Below are 14,995 nucleotides of genomic sequence, written 5' to 3' on the forward strand. Positions count from 1 at the left end.
ACTTTCTTTGCTGTTCAGGACAGCTTTGTTGCAAATGAACTCTCTTCAGCTAGGGGGGCCCTGTGTGATCTTAATAAATTGCTAATTGCGTTTTAATCACTCAGGTGACTGCAAAGGATGGGTTAAATAACAGCCAGTGATTAAGGGAATATATCTCACTTGTGGCAAAGGGAGTTTTCACTGTGAGATTATAATGTCTTCATACATTGACTGTGTGGATAAAAAATCAATATGGTCTCCAACAGCCAACTAAACTGTGGTCGATACTTAACTTATACATTGAATTTTTTTATTATCAATCAACTGAAGCTAATTATTCCACCATTTGTGCTGCTGCATTATTTATTTTAACATACAACTTTCAATGCACTGTGTAAACCCCTGTGTCCAGGCCCTCTGTGTCCAGACCCTCTGTGTCCAGGCCCTCTGTGTCCAGACCCCCTAATCCAGGCCCTCTGTATCCAGACCCCCTGTGTCCAGGCCCTCTGTGTCCAGGCCCTCTGTGTCCAGACCCTCTGTGTCCAGACCACCTGTGTCCAGACCCTCTGCGTCCAGACCACCTGTGTCCAGACCCTCTGCGTCCAGACCCTCTGTGTCCAGACCCCCTGTGTCCAGACCCTCTGCGTCCAGACCCCCTGTGTCCAGACCCCCTGTGTCCAGACCCTCTGTGTAGCAGTTTTTTGTTTTGTTTTTTAACTTCAAATATTTGCAAACACTTGTTTGCATGTTGCATCATGATCTTGGCAAAGTTATTTTGTGCAACTGTAGGCTTATAGGAGTATATGGAAGGTATGACATTAAAGCCCACTCAGCTTGCCTGGACTTGAACACTGAAACTGAAACAACTAACTCATCCCAAACATGCAGAAAGTGCAAGTTATGCTGCTTTTGAATAAAATCCACTGCACCATGATTCATAGAATCTAGCCAGTACTGATATATATATGTGATTAAGGGGGAGATATATATATATATATATATATATATATATATATATATATATATATATATATATATATATATATATATATATATAGAGAGAGAGAGAGAGAGAGAGAGAGAGAGAGAGAGAGAGAGAGAGAGAGAGAGAGAGAGAGAGAGAGTAATACATGGTGCAGAAAAGACAGAAAAACACTGTGACACGGGTGCCCTTGACGGCTTTAGTGCTTCCGTCCGTTTAAAACCACGTACGGTGAATAACCAATGAGCACTGCAGTGTGCTCACAAAAATCGCCGGGTCCTTACACAGAAGCACTGCAGTACAGACCGGCGGCCTGGTGGCTGCGCTTCTGTGAATCCCGGAATAGGAAATAGATTTTATGAAAATTCAGACAATGTGGCTTTAATGGGCGTGCAAGCGACGCCTTTTGAAACATTACAGACTGCCCACACTGTCCCAGACGTTGTTGCAGAGGAGATCGAGAAGCGATCTAAGAATCACAATAGCGAAAACGACAAAAATAACAATGGTAATATTAACAATGCCGCATTAGCGTACTGTTTTACACATTTTTTGGAAGTCATGGGTAATAAATGCATCAATCAGGAAATGAAGCGTTGCCCAGGGGTACATCTTTGCCTATATCCTTGACCTAATGTTAACACGTAACGTGTTATAATTACACATCTCTGATCAGCGATGAAGCGAAACTAGAATAACAGTACGTGTCACCTAGTTCCAGGAAAAGCCCAACTGCAATCTTCGGGATCAGTCTGTCTTTCTTATGCATTGCAAGCTCATACATGCTTTAATGCTGCCAACTGCTCTAACTCGTTTAAGTGCGTTTGCTGCGGGGACGCGCCGATCGCCTTGGTTTGGTCACAGCTTATCGTACATCTTCCGTACATCGTCAGTCGGCTTCTTGTGGCTCTAATATGCTGCAACGTCTTCTCCACCAGTTCAACTGGTGTGTTACGCACAAGGGAACCAACATCACGGAAGTTTGCACTAGTGAAATGTGTAGTTTCAAATGCATTAGGACCGCGGGGACGCCCTCTGAATTTCACTGAAGGGGAGCAATACGTACTGCAGGCAGCACATAACCGGTGTTAAAACCGGCTGCCTCTCTGCCCCTGAGCACCTGAACTAGTCACCAGCCGGACAAGGGCATCCTGTCTGTTGTCATTTTCTATGCAAAAATTATTTTTCGGATATCCGAGAGATGGGAACCCTTTTTTCGGCGCCAGACGACCACTTCCAAGATTTATCAGAGAAGACGGGATGTAAGTGTGGTTCAACAGTGATAACGCCGGGCTTTGTGCGCGTGTCTTATAATAATAATAAGTTTTATTTATATATCGCCTTTCTCACAATCTGGGACGCTTTACAATGCAAACAATGATACAGAAAACAATGCACACGCGGCAGCAACAATAACAGCAGAACAACAACAGGGATGTTACATAGTAGTAGTTACATTATAGCATTCGTGGAATAAATGAGTCTTCAACTGTAGCTTGAAAATGTTAAGAGACTGTATCTCTCGCAGACTGAGGAAGTGTGTTCAATAGTGTAGGTGATGTCACACAGAACGCCCTGCCACCCACAGAGGATAATCTGAATTTAGGTACAGTAAGAAGTCCGAAAACTTCTGCGACGGGTTTTTTGTGTGTACTGTAAATCCAGATATGGCACTATAGAGTTGAGACATCAGCATTCACGTACAGTGCGTCTGGTCACTGTACGTGTGTGTCACCCTAAATATAGGATCATCTTTAGAATAAAGGAGAGTTTTATATATTTATTCATTGGCTTCAGGCGATATATCCACAAAAAATAGACTTGTTTCATGTAAACACTTTATTTTAAGTACAACCCAAAGGAAACAGGACTCTTGCTTCTTTTGGAGATTGATTATATCCACGAAGATGATCGGTGATTTTTTTTTTTTTAAGATTTGGTGTCGATATGCGAACTGTCCATGTCGACCGACTGAACATGTACCTCGTAACAAAACATGTGTCTCTGTCTATTTGTGGGGTTCCGTTTGTGCCAAAATATGTCAATAGCGCACCGTCCACGTCGACTGAACATGTAACCAAACATTTGTCTGTGTCTATTCAGGAGCGTAAATTATAGGTGGGATGGGGGGGTGTTGTTGTCCTCCAATATTCAAAGCCAGCCAATAGCCCTGGATCCCCTTAAATTGGTGGAAACCTCACCCCCCCCCCCCCCTCCTAATGGTCAACCCAAAGTTATGCCCTTGTGTCTGTTCAACTTTGAACTATACTTCAGCTGTAACAAATCTATTTTGACAATGAGGTTGCCTATATCGACTGCTCACCTGGCAAAACATTTGTCTTTGTCATTTTAACTTTACGCTGTCTTTCTGTCATCTTAGCACGATCTGTCGTTTGAAGTATAGCTTAAAGCTGAACTGATGGACAAATGTTTTGTCAGGTGAGCAATCGTTATAGACAATCTCATTGTCAATATAGTATTTTCGCGGCTTATGTTAAGTTCAAAGTTGAATAGATACAGACAAATGTTTTGTTACGTTCGGTCGACCTGCACAGTGCACACATCGACATATTTTTGGCGTAAATAATAGGCGCGTATAGGAACCCCATAAAAATGTGTTGTCACTTATCTGAAAGGGTATGTTTGGCAAGAGCTTGACTATCACGGCAGTAAAATATTTTAGGAAGTGAGGAAGAGAACTGTCGAATTGCGCAGTTTTAAGTTCAGCTGGTGTGTCCAAGGTTTTGTAATGAATTATTCAATGTCTGACTGTATAGAAGAGGTTACAGGACCAACCATGAAAAATAAATGAAGCGCTTCCGTGCCATACCAAGGTGATTACTTCACTGGCAGGTGTAGAAGTAATTGATAGTTTGTGCCTTCGAAGACATCATGTGCTCCAAAAGAAATGTAGCGCAAGTTACGCGTTCTGTTTCTTCTAGGCTTCCCGAAATCCTGGGTAATGTGCAGTTTCACTTCACTACCGTCTGCTTTAGCGGGGCTGTATGCAGGTTCAGGGGGCTGTTTCCGCTCGTTGCGCCATACCGAATTGGAGAATGCTCTGTAGCCAGAGCATTAGACTGCTGTCAAATAGATTATTTTCTGTCATGCCATAACTATAAAGAGTTCCTTGCAGTCTTAAACGTTTAACCAGGATTTAGCCAGAGACATGGTTAGCTGCCCAAGGGTGTGCACTTAATAACTACTTTTTAGAAAGACAAGTGGATACGTGTGTGTTTGTGGTCCAGGTATACATTACATTGTGGGTACCAAATGTCCCCACAGTGTAATAATAACCGGTTATTTTGATGATTTTTTTCTCAGTCACTGAGTTCACAGTGCTGTACATTTCAGGGATCAGTTCTCTAGCTCTCTAGCTCTCTCTACTTGTGACTAATTCATCCCCTTCTTCATGGCCTAAAGGCAGTTACACTACGTACTGATGTATTAATTTCACAGCGTTTTGCGTAACCATGTGAATTTAAAACGGCCAGCTGTAGAAGTTTAAAATGAGCCACCGTGAATAATTTAAAGCTCTGGCTTACAGCCACCCACAGGTAAGACTACAATAAAATTTGTGGGGGGGGCGAGTACAGATTTACCATATCAAATAGACTGCTGTCTTGCAAGTCTCCTGCAGTTTATTATACTTTTTTCATGTTCATAAATATTTTTGTGGGGAGAATTATGGACTTTAAATGTCATGACATTAGTACATGGGAGTTCTGTTTCTGATAACGAAGTTCTGAGTGCAGATTTGGTTTTGGCCTGTTTTACATTGCAGCAGAATATTCAAATCCATTTTTGCATGACTCATCGGTACCCATGAAACACCTGAGTCAGGATCACTCTAAATAGACATAAGTACAGCAGAATACGTCACCTATTAGCTTGTTAGTTTAAGTTGATCCATCTATTCAGCTCATTTGTATAGCACCTTTAACAAGGAGTTTTGTTGCAATACCCCGGGCCTGTGGTCCCTGGGGAGTAAGCCTGAGGTGATAGAGGAGGGGAAAAACCCCCTCGGAGAGAGGAGGGCCCTGAACCAAAGGGAAGGCCCGGCCTTAACTGGTCAGCACGGGGATGTGCGAATTTACATGATTTAGTGCAAGATAAATTCAGGCAGATGGCGGGACAGCAAAGCAGGCAGGCAGATAGACAAATAGGGGGCTCAGGCAGACGGCAAGCAGGCGGGGGGGGGGGGGGCACAGGCGGCCGGCAGGCAGGCGGCGGGCAGGCAGACCTGTGTGCAGGCAGGGGGCTCCATCTATCCGGACCTCCGAGTGCTTCACCTCCGGAAGGGGGAGGGAGAAATAGCGCATTAGCAAGTGCAGAATAGATAGGCGACAATGCAAGACTGCAGGGTCCGGCAGGACTGTGTATGGTAGCATGACTCGGGGGAGAGGCGGGTGAGTGATGGTAGCTGTGGGGAAAGCTCAGCTGAAATAAATCTGCTTTCTGGGCAGTGACCTTCCAGAGCGGAATGGATTTTGTGAGCGTGAGATGTTCTCATGGGGAGAGTTTTGTAACATGCATCCATCTTCTGTATTGCTCATCTACTGAGCCTGGAGCAAAGGGTACAAACACACACACACACACACACACACACACACACACACACACAGTCCACATATTCGTATCTTTAATGGGACTCTCCATTAATTTCTGTGGGCATAATCCTAATCCCAGCTATGACAACCCTAACCCTAACCCAGCCCTACCCTTAACCATAAGTAACCAAACAAAATACAAGCATTTTTAGTTTTAGTCACAGATTTTTATCAAATGTCCTCACAAGGTAAAAAACTTACAGGTTTTCATCACATTATGGGTAGATCTTGTCCCAACAATGTTACGATTACAAAACATACACACACACGGTGGAGGCAACCAGAGTACCAAGACAAAGCCACATTAACCCAGGGAGAGCAGGAGGCCCAACACACAGAGTGGGGGTTGGGATGGGACCCACAACCCTGATGGTGGGGGCCACAGTCCATCTCTGTGACAGAAAAAGTTTGGTTAAAATATTAGTTTTGGTTTTAAGGAGCTGTCACAATTTTTCACACCTTTTCTTGCTGAACTGGGTCCTTGGGCCTTTATTTTACATAAAAGTCTCTACTTTTATCCAACCTTGCTCTGAAGTCAGTCTGACAGATTTGTTTCCCACAATCCACCACAGCTGACAGTGTTTTGATATGCAAGTCATCTTTCGGTAAACAACGATGTCATGACATGTTTATGCATCATACATATTTACACGTTTGCTGACATCTGAAGTCTGCAAACACGGCCGTCATGCCGTGAATCATGTTGCACGGTGTCCGCAGTGAGATAACGGATCACCACGGGACTAGAGAGTGCCGATGTCTCCAGACTGGTTCTGCTTCCGGGCAGCGGACTACCCCCCCCCCCCAACCCGGGACCTCAGTACTTTGTCCTGCTTGTTTCCCCAGTTTCCCCGGAGCAGATCCAAATTCTGCACAAGAGGTTTAAGCAGTTGAGCAACGAAGAGGACTTACTACGGTAATCCTGATGGCTCTGGGGTGAGGGGGAGGAGTCTGTGACTGGCTGGTCTCTGACTCCAGGATTGTCATGACCAAGGAGCTTAAGTTGGTTCAGCGGGGTTGGGCTGAGGCTTGGGGGCCAGTTCAGTGGGTCAAAAGGCTGAGTTATAACTTCTGTGTAGAATCTGCGCTGTCAGCAGCCGGGCACATAATCACCAGGGTTTCAGATGATGGGCGAAACATTTGGCCACATGCCAGCTTTCCAGTACTGATCAGATGTTCATTTAGCTTGTTAAGCAGATTAGTAGTACGCCGAGAATATTAATGAGGCATTTTATGACGCCCAAAAGTTATTAAGTATAAATTATGTATATGCTTATGTTTAACAAATGGGTTAGACTTTAAACTGTAGAAAGTACTGCCACACCACAGACGTCTTTATACCTTGTTTATCCACAAGATCCGCTCTTATAAAAGGTGTCGAAGCTGCTGAGATGTTCCTGACGTGATATCAACCCAGCCCTCTATGGAGAAACTGCCTGTTCCTTTCATCACAGCCACTTCAGTGTGTTTCACACTGAAGTATACCAAACCATAGTACACCGAAACAGTATCATGTGGTGTGTCCCACTACGGTGCATATCGCACTGAAGTATACCAAACCATAGTACACCGAAACAGTATCATGTGGTGTGTCCCACTACGGTTTGTATCGCACTGAAGTATACCAAACCATAGTACACCAAAACAGTACCATGTGGTGTGTCCCACTACGGTTCGTATTGCACTGAAGTATACCTAACCATAGTACACCAAAACAGTATCATGTGGTGTGTCCCACTACGGTGTGTATCGCACTGAAGTATACCAAACCATAGTACACCAAAACAGTATCATGTGGTGTGTCCCATTACGGTTCGTATTGCACTGAAGTATACCGAACCATAGTACACCAAAACAGTATCATGTGGTGTGTCCCACTACGGTGCATATCGCACTGAAGTATACCTAACCATAGTACACCAAAACAGTATCATGTGGTGTGTCCCACTACGGTGCATATCGCACTGAAGTATACCAAACCATAGTACACCAAAACAGTATCATGTGGTGTGCTCCACTACGGTGCATATCGCACTGAAGTATACCAAACCATAGTACACCAAAACAGTATCATGTGGTGTGTCCCGCTACGGTACGTATCGCACTGAAGTATACCGAACCATAGTACACCAAAACAGTATCATGTGGTGTGTCCCACTACGGTGCGTATCGCACTGAAGTATACCAAACCATAGTACACCAAAACAGTATCATGTGGTGTGCTCCACTACGGTGCATATCGCACTGAAGTATACCAAACCATAGTACACCAAAACAGTATCATATGGTGTGTCCCGCTACGGTTCGTATTGCACTGAAGTATACCAAACCATAGTACACCAAAACAGTATCATGTGGTGTGCTCCACTACGGTGCATATCGCACTGAAGTATACCGAACCATAGTACACCAAAACAGTATCATGTGGTGTGTCCCACTATGGTGTGTATCGCACTGAAGTATACCGAACTGGTGTGTCCCAGCATCATGTGGTGTGCTCCACTACGGTGCGTATCGCACTGAAGTATACCGAACCATAGTACACCAAAACAGTATCATGTGGTGTGCTCCACTACGGTGCGTATCGCACTGAAGTATACCAAACCATAGTACACCAAAACAGTATCATGTGGTGTGCTCCACTACGGTGCATATCGCACTGAAGTATACCAAACCATAGTACACCAAAACAGTATCATGTGGTGTGTCCCGCTACGGTTCGTATCGCACTGAAGTATACCGAACCATAGTACACCAAAACAGTATCATGTGGTGTGTCCCACTACGGTGCGTATCGCACTGAAGTATACCAAACCATAGTACACCAAAACAGTATCATGTGGTGTGCTCCACTACGGTGCATATCGCACTGAAGTATACCAAACCATAGTACACCAAAACAGTATCATATGGTGTGTCCCGCTACGGTTCGTATTGCACTGAAGTATACCAAACCATAGTACACCAAAACAGTATCATGTGGTGTGCTCCACTACGGTGCATATCGCACTGAAGTATACCGAACCATAGTACACCAAAACAGTATCATGTGGTGTGTCCCACTATGGTGTGTATCGCACTGAAGTATACCGAACTGGTGTGTCCCAGCATCATGTGGTGTGCTCCACTACGGTGCGTATCGCACTGAAGTATACCGAACCATAGTACACCAAAACAGTATCATGTGGTGTGCTCCACTACGGTGCGTATCGCACTGAAGTATACCGAACCATAGTACACCAAAACAGTATCATGTGGTGTGTCCCACTACGGTGTGTATCACACTGAAGTATACCAAACCATAGTACACCAAAACAGTATCATGTGGTGTGCTCCACTACGGTGCGTATCGCACTGAAGTATACCGAACCATAGTACACCAAAACAGTATCATGTGGTGTGTCCCACTACGGTGTGTATCGCACTGAAGTATACCAAACCATAGTACACCAAAACAGTATCATGTGGTGTGTCCCGCTACGGTTTGTATCGCACTGAAGTATACCGAACCATAGTACACCAAAACAGTATCATGTGGTGTGTCCCACTACGGTTTGTATCGCACTGAAGTATACCGAACCATAGTACACCAAAACAGTATCATGTGGTGTGTCCCACTACGGTGCGTATCGCACTGAAGTATACCTAACCATAGTACACCAAAACAGTACCATGTGGTGTGTCCCGCTACGGTGCGTATCGCACTGAAGTATACCTAACCATAGTACACCAAAACAGCATTATGTGGTGTGCCTCGCTAACCAAATTTAATAAAGATAAATATACACTGAGTTTATACAGATTACTAACTTCCAGGTGTCACAAAACACATCGCATTAATATTTCAGCTGTACTGCTATTCTGCTTATCAAATTGTGGGTGTAAATAAACATCCGTATAGTATGGAAAAGCTGGCGTCTGGTCAAATATTTCACCCGTAATCTGAAGCCCTGGTGATTATTGCACATGCATGATATAATATCAATACGATATCGCTCAGCTCTGCTCTGTATCCATAATACCATAGCTATCACCTGTGGCTCCTGCTCTAACATGATGGGATGCCTTCCAGTAATAGGACCCAAATCCGATGATGGCCCAGCGTGTCCAATCTTGCCTCTCAGAGTAAACATTTGCCTTGCTCCTTTGTCTGTCTTGTAGGAGAGATGACTTTAATAACATCCCGGACCTGGCCTGTAACCCAATACGGACTCAAATTATCGAAGCCTTCTTCGACAAAAGGTAGGACACACAACTCTGAGCAAAAACAATGTTGAGGGTTTTCTGACTGACTGACACTGACTGACTGATACTGACTGACTGACACTCACTGACTGGCAGGTTTCCATTCCAGACACCCCATCTGCATGGATGTGTGTGTTTGTGGCACCTGTATGACTGAGGATATACAGCTCTTGAAAAAATTAAGACACCACTCTATATTTATATAAAAAATTCTGCATTGATAAATCCTGGTTTAATTCTGGCTCTGCTGCCAGAAGGGTATACTGCAAGGCAGGCTGCTTCCAGGCTCAGTTTCTAAGACAGCAGTACACAAGAACAAGGTGGAACAGGAGACACTGGCAATAACCAAAAACCAGAAGCAATTTTCTAATGGCAGAGATGTCAACTTATCCAGCCGTGCCCCACAAATTGGAGGATGACCTCAAGTGACCTTCAAAAGGAACAGGAAACATAAAGTGTAGGTATGAAGTGCACTGGTAGGACAGTTCATATCAGGCTCCTAGAAGAAGGACTGAAGACCCATAAAGCAGGGAAGAAGCCCTTCCTCAAGGAGAAGTAGATAAGAACTTGGCTGCAGTTTGCAAAAAAATTTTTACACAGAAGCAAACTCATAAACTGAGAAATGAGTGAAACTGAAACCTTTGCTCAGGTCTCTTAATTATTGCCAGTTCTGTAAGTTTGTGGGTGTGAGGATCCATATCTTTGCTCTGCCAAGGACTGGTGTCCCATCCAGGATGCAAACTGAGACATTCTTTGGGTCTCCTGAATGATCGCATAAATGGTTTCAGAAGACGAATGAAGGGGAAACACTCTTAGCAAGATAAATAAATCTAGTATAATATCAATTTCTCAAAAAGGCCACAGCATAGATGGATATTTTTATCTAAGCTGGGCTTTAACCACAAACCTCAACCCTGAAACACTGGGGAAAAGCGGTGTGAGTATTATGGATGACTTTGGGTGTGTTTGAACGACGATAACAACAGTGACCCCCACCTGCCCCCCCCCACCCCCACCACAGGAACTTCCGGCAGAACGCCGTGGGCTCGGTGGAGGAGATCAGCTTCGAGCAGTTCGTCGTCGTCATGTCGCATTTCCGACCAGTGCCGCTGCACAACATGACCGAAGAGCAGAGGGAACGCATGAGGAGAGAGAAACTCCGCTGTGAGCATGAGTGCTGGCATCACCGCCTGAACGTCCTGGTTGCAGATGCGCAGAAACTTTAGCCCCTTGTCTCCGCATCTGTATATATGCCTGCTGCTCCTTTTTGAATTACACGCAATACCTTTTAAACGGAGCAGTAAGGACAGTTATAGTGAGAGTTATAAAAGCACAGTTTTCAGTGATTATGAAGGAAGGGGGGGTTGTGGGTTCCAAATGGGCAGCCATTTTGCCCTGCTCTGCCTTGTCATCAAAGCCCAATATGTATTTTTACTGACATTTCAATAACATACAGCTGTGGACTCTAAGCACTTCTCTCAGGTCCACCACTCTCAGGTCCACCACTCTCAGGCCCCTGCCGGCTGGATTAACACATGTACTTCATCAATTTTGCGACTTTTCAAAGTGCAATTTATCTGTTTAAAGTGTTTGAAATCAGCAGTTAGATCTAGATATTTGTCAATCACTTTTAAAATTTGAAGCATTCTGGATATTAATTTGATTATTACATTCTCAATGGGGCTTGAGAGTGGCGAGTACTGATAGTAGCGAGCTTGACAGAGGAGAGTGTGAGAGAGTGGCGGAGCCTGAGAGTGATGTGGCCTGAGAGTGGCAGGGCCTGAGAGCGGCAGGCCTGAGAGATAGATGGGCCTGAGAGTGGCAGGCCTGAGAGCGGTGGGCATGAGAGTGGCAGGCCTGAGAGCGGTGGGCGTGAGAGTGGCGGAGCATGAGAGTGATGTGGTCTGAGAGTGGCAGGCCTGAGAGCGATGGGCCTGAGAGTGGCAGACCTAAGAGTGATGTGGTCTGAGAGTGGTGGAGCATGAGAGTTATGTGGTCTGAGAGTGGCAGGCCTGAGAGCGATGGGTGTGAGAGTGGCGGAGCATGAGAGTTATGTGGTCTGAGAGTGGCAGGCCTAAGAGCGATGGGTGTGAGAGTGGCAGGCCTGAGAGCGATGGGTGTGAGAGTGGCGGAGCATGAGAGTTATGTGGTCTGAGAGTGGCAGGCCTAAGAGCGATGGGTGTGAGAGTGGCAGGCCTGAGAGCGATGGGCCTGAGAGTGGCAGGCCTGAGAGCGGTGGGCGTGAGAGTGGCGGAGCATGAGAGTGATGTGGTCTGAGAGTGGCAGGCCTGAGTGCGATGGGCCTGAGAGTGGCGGGTCTTGAGAGTGATATTGTCTGAGAGTGGCAGGCCTGAATGCGATGGGCCTGAGAGTGGCGGGTCCTAAGAGTGGCGGGTCCTGAGAGCGATGGGCCAGAAAGTGGTGGAGCCTGAGAGCGATGGGTGTGAGAATGGCAGGCCTGAGAGCGGTGGGCCTGACAGCGGCAGGCCTGAGAGTGGCAGGCCTGAGAGTAAAGCCTGCAGCCAGACATTACACAGACATTTTGTGGATGTGTTTTCTCGGATTATGATTCACAGAATGTAAACACTGATTGCTGCTTTGTGGCGAAGTGTCTGGACCTGTGGGTTTCAATTGTCTTCTCAGTTTCGGTTAACACTACACATGCAAGAGCCAATCAAATCCCTCGTTCCGTGCTTGTGAAACAAATCCAGTTTAATTCTCTTATACCATCATGCTGCCATTCTTGGAAGTTAACTCGGGAAAAATCCATGATTTTCACTATAACTGGTGGCAGACACTGTCATTTTCTGTGTAACTTAAACCTTCTCCAGTGTACCATTCAGGATACATAAAGGAAGAATGAAAATTTGATGAACTCAAACAAACTGGACGGAATCATTCTCTATTTTCCTCGCCAGTCCTGTTTAACATGCACGACACCGATAATGATGGGACCATCACGCTGGAGGAATACAAGCATGTAAGTCGCACGACACCTGGGTGCTTGGCATTATACGAATGCCTCCACTCAGAGTTTCTGACCATTTCTGATTCCCCTGACTCCACAGGTGGTGGAGGAGCTCCTGTCTCGCAGCGGCGCCATAGGGAAGGAGACCGCCAAGGGGATCGCTGATGCCGCCATGCTGGAAGTGGCCAGCATCACAGTGGGCCGCATGGTACCTGTGCAACTAGACGATTGGCTGGTTACATCACACTGCACTAATTCTATTCTGGGTTTAGTCCTTACTGTGACGCCACCCACTGCATGGCTTTAAAGCAGGGGTCTCTAACTCCGGTCCTGGAGAGCTATTATCCAGTAGGTTTTCTGCCCCCACTTGGCTTCTGATGAGCCACACCTGTTCCTGGTATTTACCTGACAGCAGGTGTGACTCATCTGAAGCCAGGTAGGATAGAAAACCTACTGGACGGTAGCTCAGGAGAACCAAAGTTGGAGACCCCCGGTTTAAAGGCTCGCTCATCTTCTCATGGCTCTAGAGTGACCCCTAGTGCTGAGGTGGCAAATAGCACATTCCATGCTAGCATGTTAACCTGCTTGAAGAAGTCCACAGCACATGCAGTGATAAGAAGCGGGTACATGACATAACATTAACCCCCCCCCCCCCCCCAATGACTTTTAAGATAAAAGCTAGAATCGACCAATCTAGATGGGGGTGGGGGTCCAATGCACTTTTAAAATAGTTATCAAATCATTTAACAGTGTATAGCATGCTCTGTCAAATCTAAATGGAGACATTCTTATTTCCTCTTAGCCTTCATTACAGTGCATGAAAAGTATGGAAAAGATTATTGTTCGCAGAAAAAATAAGCATATAACCAGACAGGAGAACCAAAATGATGTTTGTAAATTCAGATAGAGTCGATAGGTCCAGTACTATGGACATGGACGTAATCCAATAATCTGTCTTAAACCCAGGTCCACAATGCTTTGCTGGTAGTCACTTAAATCACACGTATAACAGCCCACAACATCATGGCGCGAAAGCAACGTGAATCACAAGACCTGTATCTGAACCCTCCTTACCTTGAAATGACACCCTGGACTTTTCTCCCTTTCAGAACCCTGAGGACTTCTATGAAGGCATCACTTTCGACCACTTTTTAAAGGTTTGCCATTTTCCATTTCGTGCCGCGATGAGCAAATTTGCGTTGATAAGAAATACATGCTTGGTGCGAGAGGCTGGCTGGTTCGCGGCCCCCTGCCACGCACACATGCCCTAACTCCCCACGCCTCAACTTTCCAGATCCTGAAAGACATTGAGATCGAAACAAAGATGCACATCCGCTTCCAGAACAATGCCTGTGCGCTGTGTTAATGAGCTCATCTCCTCCCTGGCCGCATATCCAGCTCCGGCACTCACATGGTGTCTCCCAAGATTTGCAAACGGGCAAGTAGACTTTTACAAGCAAAACAAATAGGAAAAAAACATCAGTGATGTTTTCTAGAATGTAATTCTAGAATGCACCTTTTTTGACCTTGTTACTCAAATTAATACCCATATATTCACACATCTATGCAGATCTAGAATTGACCAAATATACTTAGTGAATACGGATGCAACTCTATTAACACTGTAGTCTATGTGATGCCTAGAGATGCTCAAAAAAGTAAATAATACAGAAATATGCAATAATATGCACGTAATGTACTTGCTGGTGCCTGTTTCCATTGCCCTACATTTAGATGCACGCACACTATGCAGTATTCTACTATGTGCAATAAGACGGATGTTGTCACCAGCATACAAATATCAGTCACACATTAAATGGCATGAGAACTATATGAGTAAACACTGTTGGGTTTCCATATATATTGTCATATACACATCCCCATGAAAAGCCTATATATTTGCATGGAAATACCTGCACACATCAATTATTAAGACTAGAAGGGGAAAGATATAGGCCTATTGGCCATAACATTAAAACCACCACTGACCCACTGAGGCATGGGTTCCGCAATACCTCTGAAGGTGTCCTGTGGTATCTGAAACCAAGATATTAGCAGAAGATCCTTTAAGTCCTGTAAGTTGTGAGGACTCCATGTATTGGACTTGTTTCTCCAGAACATCACCACGAATGCCGCAATCAGACTGAGATCTGATGAATTTGGAGGCCAAGTCAACTCCTCGAACCTTTTTTCATGTTCCTCAATCCATTC

General features: G+C 45.2%; 1 protein-coding gene across 2 annotated transcripts; it reads left to right on the plus strand.

Moving 5' to 3' along the window:
- Positions 1–1,297: 1,297 nt before the first annotated feature.
- On the plus strand, positions 1,298–14,197 carry LOC125727771 (calcineurin B homologous protein 3-like). Of its 2 annotated transcripts, XM_049004689.1 has the most exons (8): positions 1,298–2,223; positions 6,418–6,487; positions 9,733–9,813; positions 10,838–10,980; positions 12,735–12,796; positions 12,885–12,992; positions 13,894–13,941; positions 14,079–14,197. In XM_049004689.1, the coding sequence occupies exons 1-8, from the start codon at positions 2,163–2,165 to the stop codon at positions 14,148–14,150; spliced, it is 645 nt and encodes a 214-aa protein (XP_048860646.1). In that variant the 5' UTR covers positions 1,298–2,162; the 3' UTR covers positions 14,151–14,197. The 2 variants fall into 2 exon arrangements, with proteins under 2 accessions (XP_048860646.1, XP_048860647.1); XM_049004690.1 differs by lacking the exon at positions 6,418–6,487 and having other exon boundaries at positions 1,299–2,223.
- The last annotated feature ends 798 nt before the right edge of the window (positions 14,198–14,995 follow it).

The sequence above is a fragment of the Brienomyrus brachyistius genome, unplaced genomic scaffold (genome assembly GCF_023856365.1).
Source record: "Brienomyrus brachyistius isolate T26 unplaced genomic scaffold, BBRACH_0.4 scaffold117, whole genome shotgun sequence".
Lineage (NCBI taxonomy): Eukaryota > Metazoa > Chordata > Actinopteri > Osteoglossiformes > Mormyridae > Brienomyrus > Brienomyrus brachyistius.

Coding starts and splice junctions, on each gene's coding strand:
- LOC125727771 (XM_049004689.1), top strand. CDS start 2,163: ATGGGAACCCTTTTTTCGGCGCCAGACGACCACTTCCAAGATTTATCA. Junction 12,993..13,893: donor GCATCACAGTGGGCCGCATG/GTACCTGTGCAA, acceptor TCTCCCTTTCAG/AACCCTGAGGACTTCTATGA. Junction 13,942..14,078: donor CTTTCGACCACTTTTTAAAG/GTTTGCCATTTT, acceptor TCAACTTTCCAG/ATCCTGAAAGACATTGAGAT.